A 20,008-nucleotide genomic window follows, 5' to 3' on the forward strand; every position below is an offset into this window, starting at 1 on the left:
TTGCTGAAGGTGTCACGTATGTAGAAGGGGACATAGGGAGACAGAAGTCTAAAGATTGTAAAAATTACCAAGCTGCTCATTACAGTTAGGCAAAATAATTCCAAAATTCAGATTTTCAGAATACTTCAGTAAGTTCATATATAAATTATTCTTTCATGGGTGGCAGTGAAGAATGTAAGTAAAAGGCAAAAGGGAAGGAGGGAAGAAGTTTTAATCAGATATTTGAAGGCAAATTAAAAGCCTGTCAAGCAGAAGAGCACAAGAAGACCCTTTCAGATGGCATTTTTCTCCTCAGGAGAGGCTCTTACACCAACAATGGTGAGATTGTGAACAGAGCCAGAGTAGCTGCTCCTGGATGCCAAGAAGGAACAGACAGGGGATATAGGAAAGGAGAAGCATTTTAAAATACTCTGCAGAGAACATTTCTTCAAAAGAGCACATTCTATTAAACACAGGATTCATTCTTCCACAGCGTTTTTTTCTTCCTATAATGACATTTTCCTCCTTTGTATGAGGTCACCATATAAAAGGATTGAATTGTGCAGTTTCACACGCCAACCATTTTGCTCTCATGGAAAATGGCAGCCTGCCATAAGCTGCAAAGGTGTAACAGGTCACTCATGGATTTTGGCACCAATGATTCCTTTCCTCAAGCTAGGAAATTAATTTTTGACAGCAGAGTCACCACACTTGAGATTCTCGTCACAGGAAAATAATTCAAAGATGCCAAATAAAAGAACTGCAACTGCTGAACTGTCCTGCCTGAAGCCTTCCCTTGCATCCTTAATAAATACTGCTGAATTGGACAGTGTCCTCTTTATCTTGGAGGGCATTTCCATAGACTCCCTTCAGAAGGAAAATATCAGTCCAGACACTATTACATGGAGTTCTAAAAACGGAGTGACTGCACACTGAAAGCATCTTTTTCCCAACTCACTGAAGCCCATCCTTCACATTCATTTTGTCATTTAAATAAAGGTGTTTCTTCATCTTGTATGTGTTCTTTAGACTGTGCCCAGCACCATTTCAACATAGTACTCTGCTTGTTCACATGTCAGGCAATGGACATAAACTTCATTAGTCTCTTGTTTGTATTCTCTATAATCCACATAGCTGTGGTGTTGTAGTAATTTTGATGTCATCCATTGCACTGCTATATTCCTGATGGTCAAGGATACATACATACCTGCTTCTAGCTTGGTTTTTTCCCAGGGAATACTTGCACTTAGTGTGGGGTGATGGAGAAACACCCCATAATGTTGCTTTTAGACATGCTAACAAAAATCTTCATAATATTTGAAGGATCTAGAAGAGTGATTGGAAATGCTCACATCATCCTTAGAGGGTATCTTGGTTTGTTTTTATAGTGTTCTGCAAGATTCCCCTCTGTTCCCATAAGAATAGTCAGAGAAAACAGAATATCTTACCGTGCTGCAGGCTGGTGGAAGAGAGTTAGTGGAAAAGCTGGAATGCTGCCGAGCAGGAAAGGACCTAGTGCTGGTCAACAGCCAGCTGAATATGAGCCAGAGTGTGCCCAGGTGGCCAAGAAGGTCAAGGGCATCCTGGCCTGTATCAGCAATAGTGGAGCCAGCAGGAGCAGGGCAGTGATCATCCTCCTGTACTCAGTGCTGGGGAGGCCACACCTCGAGTGCTCTGTCCACTTCTGCGCCCCTCACCGCAGGAAGGACATCAGAGTGCTGGAGCCTGTCCAGAGAAGGGTGGCAGGGCTGGTGAAGGGACTGCTCATGTAGATGTGGCACTTAGGGGACATAGGTTGGTGGTGCACTTGGCAGGGCTCTTCTTCTTTTACTTCTAAAATCACTTCAGTTAAAGGCTGAAGTGCAGCTTGTACACTGGTGATACTATCAGTCTTCCATTAAAGGCATTATGAGAACTCCTTTAATCTCTGCGTGAAAGAAGATATAGACATAGTATTTAATTTAAATGAAAGAAGTATCTCACAGGTGATGCTGAAAAGCAATGTAGTAATTGCAGAGAGACTCTACAGCATTTGTTGAGAGTGCATTTTAGTGCAGACAGCACCTGTTTACCTTAGGAGAAATTTTACTTCCCTGTTTGGTTATAAACATTTTGTTAGTACTTTGATAACCGTAATTTTCATATGTTAAAATAACTCTGTGAGTAAAATCTCACAATTTGAGAAATTACTTCCCTCAATGGCTTCACAAGGAATTTCCTCTTCTGATGATGATTTTTAATACTAAAAGGTGCTTGCCTGCACCTGATTGCTAAAACAAACACCAAGATGTTCATGCTTTTGCTTACCTGTGTTTAGATGACTGCAGTACAGTTTGGATCTATGCCCCACAGCATCCCCCTCTGCAGCTGTATTCATTTCTGCAGGCAGATGTCAAACTGTCCATTTTAAATACATTTTCTGTGTAGTTTTTATTGGTGGAAATTACTCAAATGAAGTAAAGCAGCACTCAGTGGCATACCCAGAAACAGTCTTTATGTAAGAAGTTTTTTTATTTTCTAGAGGCTCATTGATAATTTTACAAGACTTACCTTTCAGGTTCTTAGTGATCTCTACTTTGGTTTCTAAGAAGTCAACAGGTGCTATATCATTTTGCAGTAAAGGTTGAGAGCGTTTATTGATGGGTTATTTACTGTCAAATATTCAAAGACAAAATGCTGCTTGTTTGGGTATTTTTATACTTCACTCTCAAAGTATTTTTGAAAATGATCCTTTGATTTATCTTTTGTAAATTGTCTTAGTTTTGCACTGTTGAAGTCAAGTCTGCAACAAGGCTTTCCATTCTTAGCTTCTCGTTATTCAAGGATATGATTTTACACTGAGAGAAAGTTAGGTGTAACTTCTACTCAGAACCATCAACAACACCAGGGAGTCTCACTCTGCACAGGAAGACAAGGCATGCAAATAGATACATGATCACTTCTTGTGCCACTACGTTAAAGGTTTTTGTTCTTTAGCATGGGGAATGCCATTTTTCATTCCACCTCAAAATTTATTTATGTTTTAATGTTAGTTTTCCAAAAAGCTTTTGAGCTACTTAAAGAATGTATTTCAGCTAAGAGAGGCTACACTGTTACAGTATTTCTGGTGTACTGCATATACCTTACATGAGAAGTAACTTGGAGTGTAAAATAACTGACCTGTAAGTACTAAATAACATTTGGTCAACTTTGGGTGGTTGATAATTACAAAATCAAACTGTGACAGGAACAATTAATTTGATCAATTTGAGTATCCGTTGTTGTAGCTTTCTCTAGCATACCTATGACTCAAATCATGCTATAACAGAAAAAAAAAAAACACAGTTTTATGTTTCATTATTACTAGACAGAGAAGAGAAAGGGGTAAATATGTGAGGGTGTCACAAATAATGAACCTGTTAAGTAAAAGCTAACACAGTAACTTGAAAGAAAAAGGGTTTATATTATATTTTTATACTGAAAGCATTTGACTAAGTTTTAAACTGATGGCCTGTTTTTAGCCCTACATGATGATGGACACTCCTGTAAATGGGGATGTTAAATTTTTTTAATAGTATTATTATTATTTCCTTTTATTCTTCTTAAGGGTGATAACTTGGCAACAACCTGTCAGTATTAACTCAGGTTGAAAACATTTGTGAGGGCTGTACCTCTGTCGTGGTTTGACCCCAGCCAGCAGCTAAGCCCCACACAGCCGCTCATTTAGTTCCCCACAGTGGGGTGGAGGAGAAAAATGGAAGACTAAAAGTGAAAAAACTCAAGGGATTAGATGAAGACAGTTTAATAAGAACAGCAAAAGCCGCACAAACAAGAAAAGCAAACCAAGAAATTAATTTGCCACAGCAAAACAAGGAATTTCATATTCCACCACTTTGTATGAGCAGGGACTTTTCCTGGCATCATGCATCTTGTGGCATTCGTGCAGTGCCACTAATTTGAAGTAGGATATAGGGGCTGAAGGTCTCTTTTCCCCTGTCCTATTGGAAGATCTCTAAAACACCTGGGATGGCTGAAAGATGAGTCTTCTTTTGGTTTGAAATAGAAATAATGCTTTTTTTTTTTTTTTCCGTGATCAAAATCCCATCCCTTGGATACTCTAACTATGGCTTGCCCCACCTTCTTTCCACAGAATTTTTTTAGAAAATTTAGTAGTAGACTAACCTTTGTTTTCTACTATTGCTGCTTGGTTTTGATTTTATTCTTTTTTTTTTTAAACCCCATCTTCTGCTCTATGTAACCAGTCATGGTCACTCTGCTCCCTTCCATTTTATTCATTCCAGCAGCCAGTAGCTTGAATTTTCTTTCTCTGTTGAGGCAGGCAGATATAAATGGTTTGTTTCTCCTGAGAAAAGCATTAGTATCTGCACTTCAAACTCTTCTCTATTGACAGGTGAGCAAGAGAGTTTACATGACAGCATTTCAGTAACTGCAGTGCCAGTTTGAAGTGTCTCATATGTCTGCTCTGGATGTCCCTTTTTGCCATCTCCATGATACCCTCTCTCCTCTTCCAGTTTTGCATGTAGTACAAGCTTGTGGCTGAATGTTTTTCCTCTTTAATATTAACTAAAACTGGTGAGACAGAAATGGCTGCGTTGGTCTTGACACAATAGTTTATGTAACACTGTTAAGACCACCTAAATATGAGTGGTCTTAATTATAATGCTAATAAAAACCCAGTTTCATTCACTTCATATAAAGTATTGTAACTATATTTCTCAGTCTAGAGATCAACACTGAGTTGCTAAATAATATTTATAGAAGTATATCAATCTTAATTTTTTCTTGTTAATATATTGTCTGTATATTGCTAGTAACTTCCTAAAAATGATAAGATGGTAGGCCTTTTCACTTTTTCACAGGAAAAAAAGCATAAAAGTGTACCTTCTATCTGGTAATTAAATCTTACATTGACAGCCTTGCTTTCAAAAGTATTTCTGCATGCATTTCTCCCATCTTACTTATACAAAACCATTTTATGATATTTCTCTTTTACTGATGAGAAGGTATATCTCTGTTTTGTGCAGTCTTTACACTGATTAAGATTGAGTATTAATGAGTGTCACTGAGTGCTGTGTCCCCATAATATGTGCTTTCTGTAGCACTAAAGTCGCATTTTACACTCTGGGATCCCTCTGGGATCATTAAACTATGGTTATTCTTGATTTCATCATCGAGATACTGTGCCTGAATTATAACAATGATCTACTGTGTACCTGGCATAAATTTCATTTGATTTAAGATTCATAAAATGTTCCAGTTGTTCAATAAATGAATTAATGACAAGCAGGAGTAGCATTTGCTTATTATGGGGAAAGGCAGTTTTAGGATATTCAGTTGGGCTGTTAGCTGAAAACTGCACAACCAAGTAGTGGCGGATTGCTTGGACCTGTTTTGTCTTTTAATCCTCTGCTCTGCTAAGGATCTTGATGAATGCTTTGGGTTTATGCATTCACATTTCAAAATTATTTCTATTGGAATATAGCTTCAGTCATGTAAAGTGGCATGATTTTAAAAAGAAGTAACTAGGAGTGTATTATTTCATAAATGTAATGGAACATCTAGTTATGGTTGGGTTTGAGTTAATGATAGATAAGAAAAAATTAGACATTTTTCTTGCCTTCCTGTTTTCACTTGTTTGGTAACATAGTATTCTTTTTCATCTTGAAAAGAGACTGAATCAAACAAATTTCCAAGGTGACTTAAAACATTATTTTACAAAATTGTGCACTTAATATTGAGAATATATGTTAGTATTTTCATTTCAACACTGCTTTACACTGCTTTTGTGTTTCTCCCCTCCCGCTGCCAAGTTATTCCCTCTCCAGGGAATAACCAAAAGGACAGTATTTTTCCCACTCTTCGAAAAGTTTCTCTGGAATTTTATGATAGTATTTTTATGATAGTAATAGTCGGTAGCAATTATTTAGAGTGAGTGAGGCCTTGAACAAGAACCTGTCTAGACTCCCTGTTTGTCCGGGTTTAGAACTTCTACCCTGTCTGCCTCACTGGAGATGGGAATACTGGCTAAAAGTTTCTATCTTTTCAGCTCTAGGCAGTCAGAATAAACACCTAGAAGAAATTTCAGGCAATAAATTTGATAAGTGAAAAAATTTGGATGTGAATATCTGGTGCAAATGCTTTTCATGTAGTTAGGAGAAGAGGGGAAAAAAAAAGCAGTATTATGTGTGCAAGACGAATGCCTTTGTGCTACTTTCTGTGGTATGCAGCAGACACAGAAAGAACATTTCACTGTACTGTTCCTCCCTCCACTGGTCTGAGGAAAGCATGTTGTAGTTGTATCAAAACATTTGCAAAGGCTTTCTCTTTTGTATTTGAAAATATTCAGTGGTAAGGAATGAAGGATAATACACTGCAAGACAGTGTCATTTGACATAGGTAGTCAAATGCATAGGTAGTTTGACATTTTGAATGGGTAATAAATATATTTGCAGCTTTTTCAAGCAGTTTAGTGCTCTAATGTATATGGCATGGATTTCTTTCTATTCATGACTTTCCCACCAGTTGCTTCTCTGATTTATTAGACTGATGTGTGAATGCAGAGGATCACTTTCTTATTGTAGAGCATATTTTTTTATTACTGTTCTCATCATCCAGAAAGGCCATGGTAAGACTTTGCACACTATATATAGAAATAAAATAGCCTAGATTGATATCAATATTAGTAATTTGATGCTTTCTCAACATATCTCCACTAAAAAGGTTGGCAGCCAAATGATTTCACTAAGAAAAATCATAGTCCTGATAAAAAGGACCTGCCAAATGAAACTTTCAAAGTAAAGACCATCAGTTGATCTTCAAAATGTGTTTAAAAATACAAAGAGATGGCTGTTACTAAGCTACTGAGAATGGTGGCAGCAGAAGGTTTGTAGAGACATAAGAACTAAGACTGAAAGGTTCTCTAAAACAGAAATGTCCCTGTTGAAACCAGTACGTTATTTGTGTGTATATATATATAGATATACACGCACACACAGTCATTTATTATATAATACATACATTTATAAATATCTAAAATTTTGCATATTGATCTGTGGATATTACAAAGTGTATTAGCTATGAGGCAGGTGTTTACTTGTGTTGACTTATTTAAATGGGGAGATTGAGGAAAGATTCCCTAGTGCAGCTTTCTGCTTCACTGAAACTCTTAAACTGCAGGTCATGGCCTGCCTTTGTGAACTTAGACAAAAATTTAAATTTTATGTGCCTGGGGTTCTCTTGGCAAAACATCCTGCCAGAGAGGGATGTTGTTAGAATGTGTTCCTTAGCTCTTGAGGGAATATCTTGCTCCCAAAATACTTCAGGACAGAAAATTCTCATTCTCAAAAGAGTGAAAGATTCTTTGAAGGATAATTTCATGCATAATTTCTGAGAAGAGAGCACCTCACATTTAAAGCACGGTAGACAATGTCCTGTCAGCAGTGGTCATCAGGTATGATGTTCAACGTAATAAACTGTACATGTATTTTCAATCTAAGAAGAGGTCTTTTGTTTATTCTGTGAGGCAAACTGAGGTAACTACAGCAGGCATCAAAAAAGAAACTTCTTGAATTTCCAATTAGAGGCAAAATGTCAGATAGAGTTGTTTTATTGTTTGGGCTTAAATGACTGAAAAATAATTTCTTTGATCTTATTGGACCATCTTGTTCCTAGATGGTATTTATGTTCATATTGACTAAATCCCATTTATGATATCCTTAACCAAAGAGAGTAAACTACAGCTTCAGAAATTTTCATATAACACTGAGGTGATGTCCTCTATTGCTGTTAAAATATTTGAAGAAGTGATATACTGCTTTCTCTAAAGAACTTCCTTTTGCTTTATATTTTAAAAAAATAATATTGAATTTTCTTTATCTTGTTAAACTTCACTAGGTATCTAGTTATAGGAATCCCAGGATACTTTTAGTTGAAATACATACGTCATTTCTTTTCACCAGTAATAAATGTAAGCCTTCTAAAATATATATTTAATTATTTTTAAATACCAGAAAGTAAATGATCCAAACAAACCCTTGGTGTTAATCACAATTTTTCATTTAATGTCAGACAGTAGTAAATCAGTTGATTGGTTGAGTAATGCCAGTGTCTTTGCATCCGAAATTAATACTTCTCTTGCACTGTCTATGAAGTGCACACTGCTGAACCTTCTTAACATTGTGCATTTTTTGAAAAACAAAGACCCTGAGTCAATATCAAGTAGTTACAATAGAGATACTGTTTTTAACAGTGGGATTGAAAATTGCTTTTCCTATGCCTTCGCAGTCAGACAAGCACGTAAGGTCAGCTCTGTGCTTGCAGTTAGAAGCATTATTTGCAAGATCCCACTAGTCCTTCATGATTAGAGTAGGATATTCGTGTTGTCCTTCAAATATAATGTTTTTTGAAAGTATTAGTGTAAAGTGCTTTACAATTACAGGTAACTCCTGCCTACCCAGGGATTTTTATTTTTTTGTTTGTAAAATCTAAAATCACACGAAAACTTTGATTTATGATAGATATAGCCTTCCTACCAAGCATGAAAAACAAGATGTGTCACAGAGCAGAATACATTAAGGCTTACTGACTGAGAAAGCACCACATTTATTCATACCTTCTCAGGGCAATTTTAGAACATGATTTTGAGTCTCCTCCTGTTCAGAAAATGGTTTTGACCCTCTGTCAACCCCACACATAGATTCATAGATCTAAAGAGGTCACTTAAGAGACACAGAGAAAAACAAATCTGTACTCAGTAACAGAAATAAGATACCGACTACCATAAAAAAAGCTCCTGAGTATTAACCCCATGCTTTGCATCCTCACGTCACACAACCTTTCCACCAAACACCCACCTGGTTTCTGTAGACACTGAAAAAAGATCCCCATCCTTCTCCACACAGTGCAGTTTAGCACAGAGGGAACAATTTCTATTTAACTTGAAGCAGAACTTTGTACATATACCGGTAGTTGAATTTATTTACATTATGCCTATTCACAGCTTTATGTTACCTTTGTATCTGATCTAAAAAGTTCTAATGAGAAAGCCATTCTTAAATGGGACCTACATCCAAACCCTGATTTAGATTCTTTAAACAAATTAGACTTTATAGTTAATGCAGCAATTTGCATAACATTCTGCTCTATTTTCAGCTAAAATTGCTCAGCACTTTTTAAAACCTGTAGCAAATTACTTCACTAATGAGGCTTAATTGCCCTATGATGTTACAGGTAAATTTGTCTGTAATACATCTCATGTGCTTTTGCAATGTACAGATTTTGCATTGTCTACCTGCTGTTCCATAGGCACATCAGAAGAAATAATGGAGAGTTTGAACCAGTATATTTGTCTTTAGAGAGGTGCTGCACTAAATATTATTTCCATATTCTGTTCTGATGAGTTATTTTCTCCTCTTCACATCCATTTCAAGTTCTAGGAATCAGCCCTCTGAAACTAGCTAGCAGTGGGGCTGCTCATCTTCCAAACCCTTCTCTAAAAAATGGTTTAGTTCTTTCTCTCTTAGATGAAGGGGATTTTAGTGATGTAAACAAGGCAAGGATAAATAACAGAGAGAATTTGTATCTGCACTAAAACATGAAGAAATGTAATGATTTCATGGATACTGTGTATAAACAGTCAGTGTAGTTCCTGTGCAGCTCTCTTGGCCTGTGCTGCAGTGCCCTGGTCCGTGTGGGCACACAGCAGTGAGCCTGAGAAAAACAGGATGGCTGTAGCCAGAGTGTCTCACAAACACTACACAGCCTGCCACCATTTAAAAATTCTTGGGAATTTGGTTTGGCTCACTTGTAGCTTCTCCTTCCAGCACTGGTGGAACAGAGTTGCTCAAAATCCATTCACATGTGAAGTAGTTAGCTCTTGCCCTGCTGGCTGGAACACCAGCATCTAAGAACATTAAAACAAATTCTTACTAATTATTTCCAGAAGCAGACTTAAACTGCATTGTCCTTTTAATTTGGTGTTTATTGGATACATAACATCACCTGTGCTAGCAGCCAGTTATTTTTTAGTTCTTTTCTATGGGTAACAGACTGGCATTAAAAAAATTCCATGTGTTTAAAGATGTGTATTTTAATATAGTAAAACATTATTTCTTAATAGCAGAAATGTCACAGAGTAAGTGGCAGATGATGCAGTGTGTTACATTAATTAAACTGGCAATTAATATCTATGATGTGTAGAAAGGATTGATTGTTTTTAGATTTCCTTCACCTCCTTTGGATGAAGAGGTACTCAATAGTGATTATTAAGAAAAATGTGGTAAGTAAGCATCTAACCATGAATTAATCTTTGAATTAGGAATGTGGAGCTGTTAATAGTGGAACACTTAATGTCTTATTTGGAAGAGGAGATTGTGTTATTTTAGCAGCATGCTTTATCACTGTCAGTGTAACAGGCTTTTACCTATTCCTGCTTCTCTTTTGTTTCCCTTATATTTTACTTTGTAAGGCAGGGTACTCAGAATTAAATGCAGACTAGGATGTTTCAGTTATACCTACTGGCAAAATTTGAACAATATCTCAGATACCCACTTGCTGAGTATAAATAGAAGAGGAAGGGTGTTTTGGTTTCTGTCACATAACTATTTTTAGGCAGCTTTGGAATACTTCATTATCTAACAGTCTTTGGCTAAACTGTTTTAAACTTGAAGCTTTACCTTTCTTTATTTTTGTATTTCTACCTAATTTTTGTAGCTTTACAAGGGATGGAAGAAGAAATTTCCATTATGCAGTGATTGAAAGAAAAGGTTTTTTCTTTGCTGCTGAGAGGAATAGAATAATTTTCACTCCACAGAGTTCAAAGAATATATTTCAAAATAGGTTTCAAAACCTTAGTGAGAGTCAAAGCAGATAATATCTATTCACTTTAACATTACTTCTGCTGTTGCAAAGCCATAAGTAATAGCCAGGTTCCAGGTGAATATTTCTCATAGCTTGATATGAAGCGAGGTCACTCACCTATATTTTTTTCACTCTGGTTTTTCCAGTATCTATCCCTAAGATCCACAGTGTATTTGATGGCTCATTCCCACATCTCCTGTTTTTCTCATCAGCTATTCCAGCTAAAAGTTCCCTAGTGTTATGCCATTGTTAGCAATTAGGATTAATAACCAGATAAAACAGGGTGCAGGGATGAAATGAGGGGTGTGGCCACACAAGCATGCTGAAGCACAGTTTATTTACAGATGACCAATCCCTTTTATCATGCCCTTCTCTATATCCTCATGTTGTTCCTCCCCCATGCAATTGGAATGTCTCCCTTTTCCTATCTTTACCCTTCTGCTAAACCTCCTGTGAGTCTGGCACACTGCCTCAATCCCATCAGCATGCTCTTTACCATAGCACCTTTCCCTTCCTTCCTCCCTGGCTGCCCCCTTGACCAGTTAGCAAAGCTCAGGCTGAACCTTGGAGTGGTTCCTCCAGCAGCCCATCGAGCAGTGACCTCCTAGACCTGCTCTATGGTATTGTCTCTTGCTCTGCAGGGTTTCTGTACCTCAGTGAGGTTTATTACTTTTCCTGTCTCTCTGTTCATACGCTGGACAGCCTTTGAGCAGATGTCCTCACAAAACAGGTATCCAACAGGTATTCCAAGTATCTACATACCATTCACATCCTACATTTCACTTTCTTCCACACATCCACACATCTGTTGTATTGAGTTAGGAAAGCAGCTTTCAAGGATTCAGATGCTAAAATCTTGGAATAATCAAGGAGAGAGAGAGAAAGGGAGAGAGATATTAGTGATGTCTTATTGACATGTTTCACCAGCATACATGCTTCAGGCTGGTTATGTGTAACTCCTGGTAGATTAAGTGTCTAACAAGCCATTGCTGTGGTAAACAGCACTGTATCAAAGTACCTTGAAATAGATAAATTAATTTCTCATAGCCTCTTGGCATGAGGTATAGAAGCTGTCCTTATTAGGAAAATAATTGTCATCTTTACTGCCTCCAGCAGTGGCCTGAACCCCTTCTTGAATTTAAAATTTATTTTCATAGTGTAGATACAGATACATGTTCTCAGATGTAAAGCAAAAACCTTCATACTATGCCAGAGGAGAAAACTCTGTCATCAAGCTAACATGAGGGAGTCTGGCACCTTTTCCTGTCCTGTCTGCCTGTGTTGTGGCATGAATGGGGTCAAGTGCTTCTGGCCAGCAAGTAGACAGTGACATACATTAATGGCAGAGAGCCAACTTGAAAGGAAAGTTTAAAAATATCCTGGTAAAAGAAAAGATGAAAGCAGCTTTGTGCCATTCTTCCATGGAAATATTTTTTTTCCAAAATTTATGTGATCTCTCTTCTTTCAGTTTTCACTTTGATTGGCATATATTCCTAATTGCAGCTCTGTATTTAACAGGTCTCTTAACAGTGTCTTCTAAAGACATATACAAAATATTTCCAGTGAGAAACAGGAAGGAAAATTACTTAAAGAAACTAACAGCATCCATGGATTAAGAAATCATGAGAAACAATGCAACACAGATTCATCCAGCATTGTTAATATTGTTACTCCTTCCCCTCGGATCCTCTTTTTTTTAATTTCTGAGAAAAGATGGTGTAAAAAGGGGACAATGCTTTTGAGACATGGGAAGAGGCAACTGGGCATACTCAGTTGTGCTGGAGAGTTGAAGGTCATTCTTTTCAGTTCAGAAGTGGCTACTTTAGGGCTGATCTCTGTGAGAATAGAGTGTGCCTCTGTATCTCCAAACAAGCTGGTACTTCACTGGTTTTTTTTTAGTAGGCAAACAGACTCTCACATATTCAATTTTTCTTTTCCTCCTTGTTGTAACAATGCAGCGGCCACCAATATGTCAATAGATATTATATTAAAAAATGCTTTCTTCCCCTTAGGTTAGGAAAGAGACAGAAGTATCAAATTGGGATTTGGGATTTGATGCCCCATTGGTGCAAATTGCTGCTTAGCCATCCATCCCAGCATTCTTGGCAAAATCATCCATAGTAGCACTACTGAATTCACTAGAGCTGTGACTAACTCAGCTGAGATCTGCCCCAGGAGACTAAGTCAGATTTTTCCTTCAGCTTGTGGCTCTTACCTCCCTAAAGGACTTGAACAAATAATTTAATTTCCTTTGCCTCTGTTTCCATACATTTAAATAGATCCTGATAACATCCATCACAGTCTCACAATTTGTCAAGCATAGTTAAACCTGCTGGAGAGTGTGGTTTTAAACATCGATGTAGATATTTGATAGAAGCACAAAGATGGGGTGAGACTTGTAGTGAATAAAGGAATGTTTTTAAAAAAGAAACAAAACCAACAAAGCAAGAGCCCAGGCCAGATTAAAAAAAGCATCAGAAACTAAGCTCCTAGTTGTGAACAATCAGCTCCATCTCTCCCTGCATGACACAGTTACTCTGCTAAATATCTGAGCCTGGAAATTCAAAGAAAGTTTGTAAAATAAATCTTGTATTTCCCTGGTTATTTCTTCAGTAAAATTTAAGAAATTTTGTCAGGTTATATAAAGTGTTATGTAACATCCATTTCATTTCTGCTGTATTACTCTTTTTTTTCTGACAGAAATGTATTTTAAATTAATATTTAATGCTTTTGCTTTTAAGAAACTATCTTTGAATCACTTCAGTTTGCTGCTGGCTTCAGGTTCCTGGGAGAGGAGGAGTTGCATGAGCTGAACACTGGTGTGCTGTCAGCTACTGTGACTGGAAAGGGAAGGTGCAGCTCAAGAATACCATCTCAATGTAGCAGAACCACACATTTCCCTTTAGAAATGAGCAGAAGATAGCAAAACCTATCACCTGAGAACATTCACAGGATAAATTGTTGAGGAGCATGAGATGCCACTTGGTTGTGTGCAAGGGGAAGAGTGGGAAAAACAGCATGGGCACAGAGTCTCTGAATGGAGACAGAACCTTCTGAGTCGTTAACTGAATTGTACCACACAATTTTTTTTTTTTTCTACAAAGTAATACTTTTTCTCATTCTTACTCTTTCTTACTCTTTTTTTTTTTAACAGCAAAGCAATTAAAATATTCATTCAACATATTGTGCTTTAAAAATATAATTCACAAAGACCAGCAGGCAAATTTTCATTCTCTCATTCCTGATATTACTCATCACACCAGGCAACTCATGTATTTTTTAACTGTATTCTTGCTTCTATCAGATCTTGTTTCTTTTTCAAGGTAGAAGTGTGAAGCTCAGGGGCTGATTCACCTTTTGTAGAACTGATGCATAAATTTGTGTTCCTAGTCTGTTTAGTAAATGTCATCTGTTTTGTCATGTAGGTGGCTCTTCATGTAGCATGCTTGGTTTTGAAAATCTGGTTAGTAGGGGAAGCAAATGTATTTTTATATGAAGGTTAAATGGATTATAAACCCAAGCAAACAAAACAAGCAAGCTTCACCCCCCACTTCTCCCAGATAAACTTGGTAATTTTTTTTCCTGGCTCAGAAATGAGCTAGTTATTTAATTGCAAGTCATCCTGTTCACATGGGAAAGATTTGATCAGTGAGATATTTTGTGGCTTTTCTCATTTCTAAACTGAAAGATGTCATGGTTTCTCTGAATAGCAGAAGCATAAACCCTCAAAAAATGGGTAAACTTTTCTGTCTGAAATTGATATATTTTACCAATGTCAATTCATATTTCTTCATGCATCATGTAGTGCCAGCTGCTGTAGTCTTCGAGGTGACCTGCATATTGCTCAGAAAGCTGCACATGAGTACTGATATAATCCCTATTTATGGAAAAATATCCTAGTTTATCTTTAAACATGATCACTTTGAAATTTAGACCAAAGCTTTGTGGTAACTGTTCAGACATTAAAACATCTTAATTTAACATTGTAACATTATGGCATATATGCTTTTTGATAACACAGCTGTTCTATTTTTTAGTTTTTTTATGTTACTAAAAACATAAAAATATGCCAGATAAAGAAGAAAGGGAGAACTTCTTGTTTAGCAGTGAGTAATTTCATGTAGTTCCATTTCGGAACCCTAAATCCTGAATCACTTTCCAGTCTTTATTTGAAGTGAATCATTTAAGCTGGAAGGAATCAAGATCATCTAGTCTAACTATTAACTCAGCACTGCAGGTTCCACCACTAAGTGCCACATCTGCACACCTTTTCAATACCTTTAGGGATGGCAACTCTACCAATTCCCTGGGCAACCTGTTCCAGTGCTTGATAACCTTTTCAGTGAAGAACTTTTTCATAATATCCAACCTAAACATAAACATGTTATGTCCCCTGACATAACATGAAGCCATTTCCTCTTGTCCTACCACTTGTTACTTGGGAGAAGAGACCAACCCTGCCTGGCTACAAACTCCTTTCAGGCAGTTGTAGAGAGTGATGAGGTCACCCCTGAGCCTCCTTTTCTCCAGGCTGAACAGCCCCAGCTCCCTCAGCTGCTCCTCATGGGACTTGTGCTCCAGACCCTTCACAGCTCTGCTGCCCTTCCCTGGACACGCTCCAGCCCCTCGATGTCTTTCCTGCAGAGAGGGGCCCAGAGCTCACACGGATGTGAGGTGTGCCCTCAGCAGTGCTGAGTACAGAGACAATCTCTGCCCTGCTCCTGCAGCCAGGCTACTGCTGATCCAGGCCAGGATGCCCTTGGCCACCTGGGCACAGCTGGGCTCCTGTTCAGCCATGCTGACAGTTCCTTTTCTAATAGCCACCTTTCCAGCCACTCTTCCCTAAGCCTGTAGCACTGCATGGACTTGTTGGGACAGTAACACATGACCCAGCACTTCACCTTGTTTAAGCTTGTGTTAGAGCCATAAAATGCCATAAATTAGTTCTATATAAAGATTTTAAGTTAGTAAATAAAGCTGGAATTCCTAATAGATTTTACTGTTCTTTAGCTATTTCTGTCTTCCAAGATTTTTCCCTGCAGAGCCCCAAGAACACATGCCCATGCAAAAACAGCTTCTTTTTTTTTTTTTTTTTTTTTTTTGGTCTTAAATGTAAAATGGCCAGCTGAAGTGCCTGGCTCGCTGTGGGCCTCAGCCAGCTACACCCATGGGGAAACTTCTTGACTTTTTTAGAGATGTCTATATAACTTGCTTAAAGCTAAAGCATTGTACTCGTTGGATGTTAGTTATGAAACTAGGTGATTTCTTAAAATTAGATCCAAGACTGATTACTCTTTGAGGAAAAAATAGTGCCACAGAACCATAAAGATGTATTTGTTTGAAATGGATTTAATAGTGCATTGTGCTGCACCTTCTTGATCATTTGTCTCAAGTATTTTTGTGCTGTTTTTTAGAATGTTTTTTTAATATGAGATATCACATCTGAAATTTATTTTGTAGGCTACCTTGGGTACACATAAGACTTTTGTTCCTGCATCAGTTAAGGGTCTCCCTCAATACTGTTAGAACAAGCTTACCACAATTTATTTCTCATCATTGTCTTTATATTTCTGATGACTTCCTCTTTTTCCTTTCATCTTTGCTCATCCCAATTTAGTTGATATAACATCCTTACTGAGACTTCAGTAGCTATTCACATTCCCAGTCCTAAAAGCTTTATGACGTTAAGTGCATTTTTTGGTTTGCTGTAGCCTTGTGGGTTTTTTCTAGCTTGTGATGTGTTACACTCAGAAGGAGATGATGTTTCTCCAGCACAGGAGAAACCCTTGCCAAGGCAAACCTTGACAAACCATGAGAAACTTTGGTGAGGCAACACTCTTGAGTAACTTTGGCTGCTTTCACAGAGTTTGTCATTGTACAGTTATGTTACCACTGAAGGAATAATACCAGGAATGAAAGCAGTGAAACGTAGCAGCTCTGTGGTGTTACCAGCACACCTTTGCTGGACTTCAGTCCACATAAAACACAGCTTAATTATATTGGACAGCATTTATTAGTACTGTGCTCATTCCCTAACTGTATGATTATCACCTTGGCCTGTTTCAGATAAGAAGACAAGGCGGAATACAATTACTGGTGGACCTATTGGACCATCGGATGACAGAAGTCCACCGTAGTGCCTGTGGAGCCTTGAGGAACTTGGTATATGGGAAGGCAAATGATGACAACAAAATAGCTCTGAAAAACTGTGGTGGTATCCCAGCATTAGTACGGTTACTCCGCAAGACTACAGATTTGGAAATCAGAGAACTGGTCACAGGTTTGAATTTTTCAATATTTTTTGCTCAAACTCTGTCAGTCTTGCAGGTATAGTCCTGTGCCACATGCCACTTGCTCTATCAGTACCTATTTCATGACCATCTTATTTGCCATAACAAAAAGCTTTCAAGCCCTTTGGATTTATGTAATGGATGAATGGCTTTCAATATCATGCAGTTTACAGATATAGTGGTTTATGCCTGTTGTTGCTGGTTCACTTTTTTCTTGGTTATCCATGAGTACTCTTGGGGGAGATGTGCTCCACACATGGATATGTTGAGATGGCAATCCTCTGCTCTCCCTCCTGTCTGGTATAGGGTTGGCTAGGCAGGAGCCATATTTTACTGAAATTACTTAGAAACTATTACTCATTGCTTTTATATCCTATGCAGTGATGTTGTGTGAGAGAGGATTTGTTTGGGGTTTTCTGCCTTTCTTGGGGTTCAGATAGGAAAGTGAAATACTGTGTTGGAGAGATGGTCGCCATCTTCTGAAGCCTTTTGTCTGAAATTTGACAGCATGCTATGGGATCTGTTTTACACAGAACATGCAGGTAGTGGTAGTTTATTTCTTTTCTTGGTATGGTAGGATCTGGCCTTTTTAAGATTGTGTGGTTTTTTTCCTTTCTCAAATTCAAGAGAAAGGGAAGAGGTGGTGGTGTTCAGGAATACAGGAATGCTGTCAAACAGGACTGCTATGAAATGTTTGGAGGATTTTTTTTCATCTTGCCCTTGAGCTAGAATATTTAATATGTAAAACAAGCAAGGTAGATGGGGTTTTTTAATTTTCACTTTGTGATTTCATTCTATTTGGTGATTATTTAACACTGTAAATCAAAAAAACATTTTGTTATCTTGTTTTCAATGCTGGTATTTTAATTATGATTTTCCTACTAAAATATTTAAGAAAATATATCATTTTTGTCACAGAATCATCAGAGTACATGTTATCGTCTATGTTTCTGCAGAAATTATTTACCCTTGTACATCAGACCTCATTTAGGATACAATTGATAAGATACCATCCTTTAGTTGGGTCCAGGTTCTGCCCTTGAGGGTGTTTGAATGAACTGCATGGTGTTTATTAAATGTAGATTTTTTTATATTTAGTTTTGTTTCTTAGTTAGAACAGTTATCACCTCCTACTTGTTAGTCAGGATTAATGGGGCAGAGATACAGGTTACATGAGCTCAGATTGTGCCTCCTGTAGAGTGACAGAATTACTGACAGATCTAATAAAGTGTAACCACTGCTTCAGATTCAACATACTTGTTTGTCTCTTGGTTATGTTGTCACTATCCTGGCTCCAGGGAACATTCTGGCTGTTTATTCTGAGTAGTAAGTGGCAAACTGCTAATAAACCTCAGCAGTCACTGTGGCACTTCCCATGCCATCTGTAGATGAACACGTAATGTCATTAGGTCATTTAAAGAAAATATACTGGGCTGCAGTTTGTGTTGGTTCCATTGCACAGTGTGCTGTTCAATATTCCCAAATTTCACAGAAAGAAAGGATGTTTCTTTTGTAGTATGGCCTCAAAGTCTTATTACCAAGAGGAGTAGGTACTGACCATCATGGGTAGGGAATAACCTGCCTTTGTATAGGTACAAAGTACACATACAGGTAGATGCTGCTCCAGGGATGGTGAGCATCAGGAGTGCTGGATGTGTATGAAAGGGGAGAAGACCAAGATGGTGACCCTGAGAAATGGAATCAAAGTCAGTGGTATTTCAAGATTTTATTCCTGAGCCTGCTTTTGTATCGGAGGTTTTTGTTTGTTTTCAATAACCAGTACATCCCAAGCAGCCATTGCTTGCCCTGGCCATGTTTTGTGCCTTTGAGAATGCAGATCACTGGCCCTTGCTTTCAAAATGCAGACATGTTTGTGGTGGTGTTCAGCAAAGCTTCCTTCCACAGCAAGGCCCATAGCTGCAGCTCTCATATTGCATCTCTTAGGAAACAGGCTAAAGTCGTGCATCTGAATCAGTTCTCCTTTGCCGCCATTTTTTTTTTTTTTTTTATTTTTTTGTAAAGTCTTGTATTGTGACAGCTATCGCAGCTGAATTCCTTCTTTTTGTCCTTTCTGGGAAATGAAAGGTAGCTCCTGCAGCAGCTCCCTTGGTAATGAAAACATTTGACTTGGTGGCAGGCACAAGGAAAAATAAAAAGTTCCTCATGCTTTCCATCAGCCTTCCTGAGCTGAAGTAGTAGGAAAGTAATTATTTCAGTAGGGGCTCCACAGCCTGGAGGAGATGCAGAGAAAATAATGACAAATGTCTGTTTTGGGACTAAACACAATACTTTGAGCCTTTCCATCTCATGTTCATTGTGCATCCTGTCTATATAAAAGCTGCTCTTGCTTGTTACTTTTAGAGAGGACACAAAGTTCATGCCTTATGAATTCATACAGGCTCTGACACAGCTGCCCCTAAATAGTCATCCACATTGGTCCTCAGAGCACTTCTCTTAGGTGGGGAAGTATCATTATCTCTGTCGTACAGATGGGGAACTGAGTAAATGTGTAAATGACCTGTCCAGAAATCTGGCAAGATGAAGGTGTGAATCACTCTTGAGTGGGCATCCAGCTGCAAGGGAAGAAATATGGCCTGGAGAGATTTTTTAGCAGCTCAATTTGTCTGGCACTAGTGAAGCATTCATTGCCTGCCCCAAGTACCGTGAAGCACTTGCCCAGCACAGCAAAAGTTCTGATATTAGTTTCTTGCTCAAACATGCACATTCTCTTACTTCTTGTTGCTCTTCTCTAAGTAGATTATAACTTCTATTTCTGGCAGTCTCAAGACTGGTTTTGGAAGGGTGTTTAAACCTGCAGACCAGCTTTCTAGCCCAGTAGCTTCTTGATTGTCAGGATTGCCTTAGGCACCATTTGTGGCTTG

General features: G+C 38.0%; 1 protein-coding gene across 7 annotated transcripts in view; it reads left to right on the forward strand.

Annotated features, from left to right (window-relative positions):
• Window positions 1-20,008, forward strand: part of CTNND2 (catenin delta 2) — a 626,420-nt gene that overhangs the window by 470,419 nt on the left and 135,993 nt on the right. For all 7 annotated transcript variants that reach the window (XM_079301143.1, XM_079301147.1, XM_079301144.1 and 4 more), the window contains one exon: window positions 16,903-17,116. In XM_079301143.1, the coding sequence (XP_079157269.1) occupies window positions 16,903-17,116 (214 nt within the window). The remainder of the gene's footprint in view (window positions 1-16,902; window positions 17,117-20,008) is intronic.

Source organism: Erithacus rubecula (assembly GCF_903797595.1).
Source record: "Erithacus rubecula genome assembly, chromosome: 3".
NCBI classification, from domain to species: Eukaryota; Metazoa; Chordata; class Aves; order Passeriformes; family Muscicapidae; genus Erithacus; species Erithacus rubecula.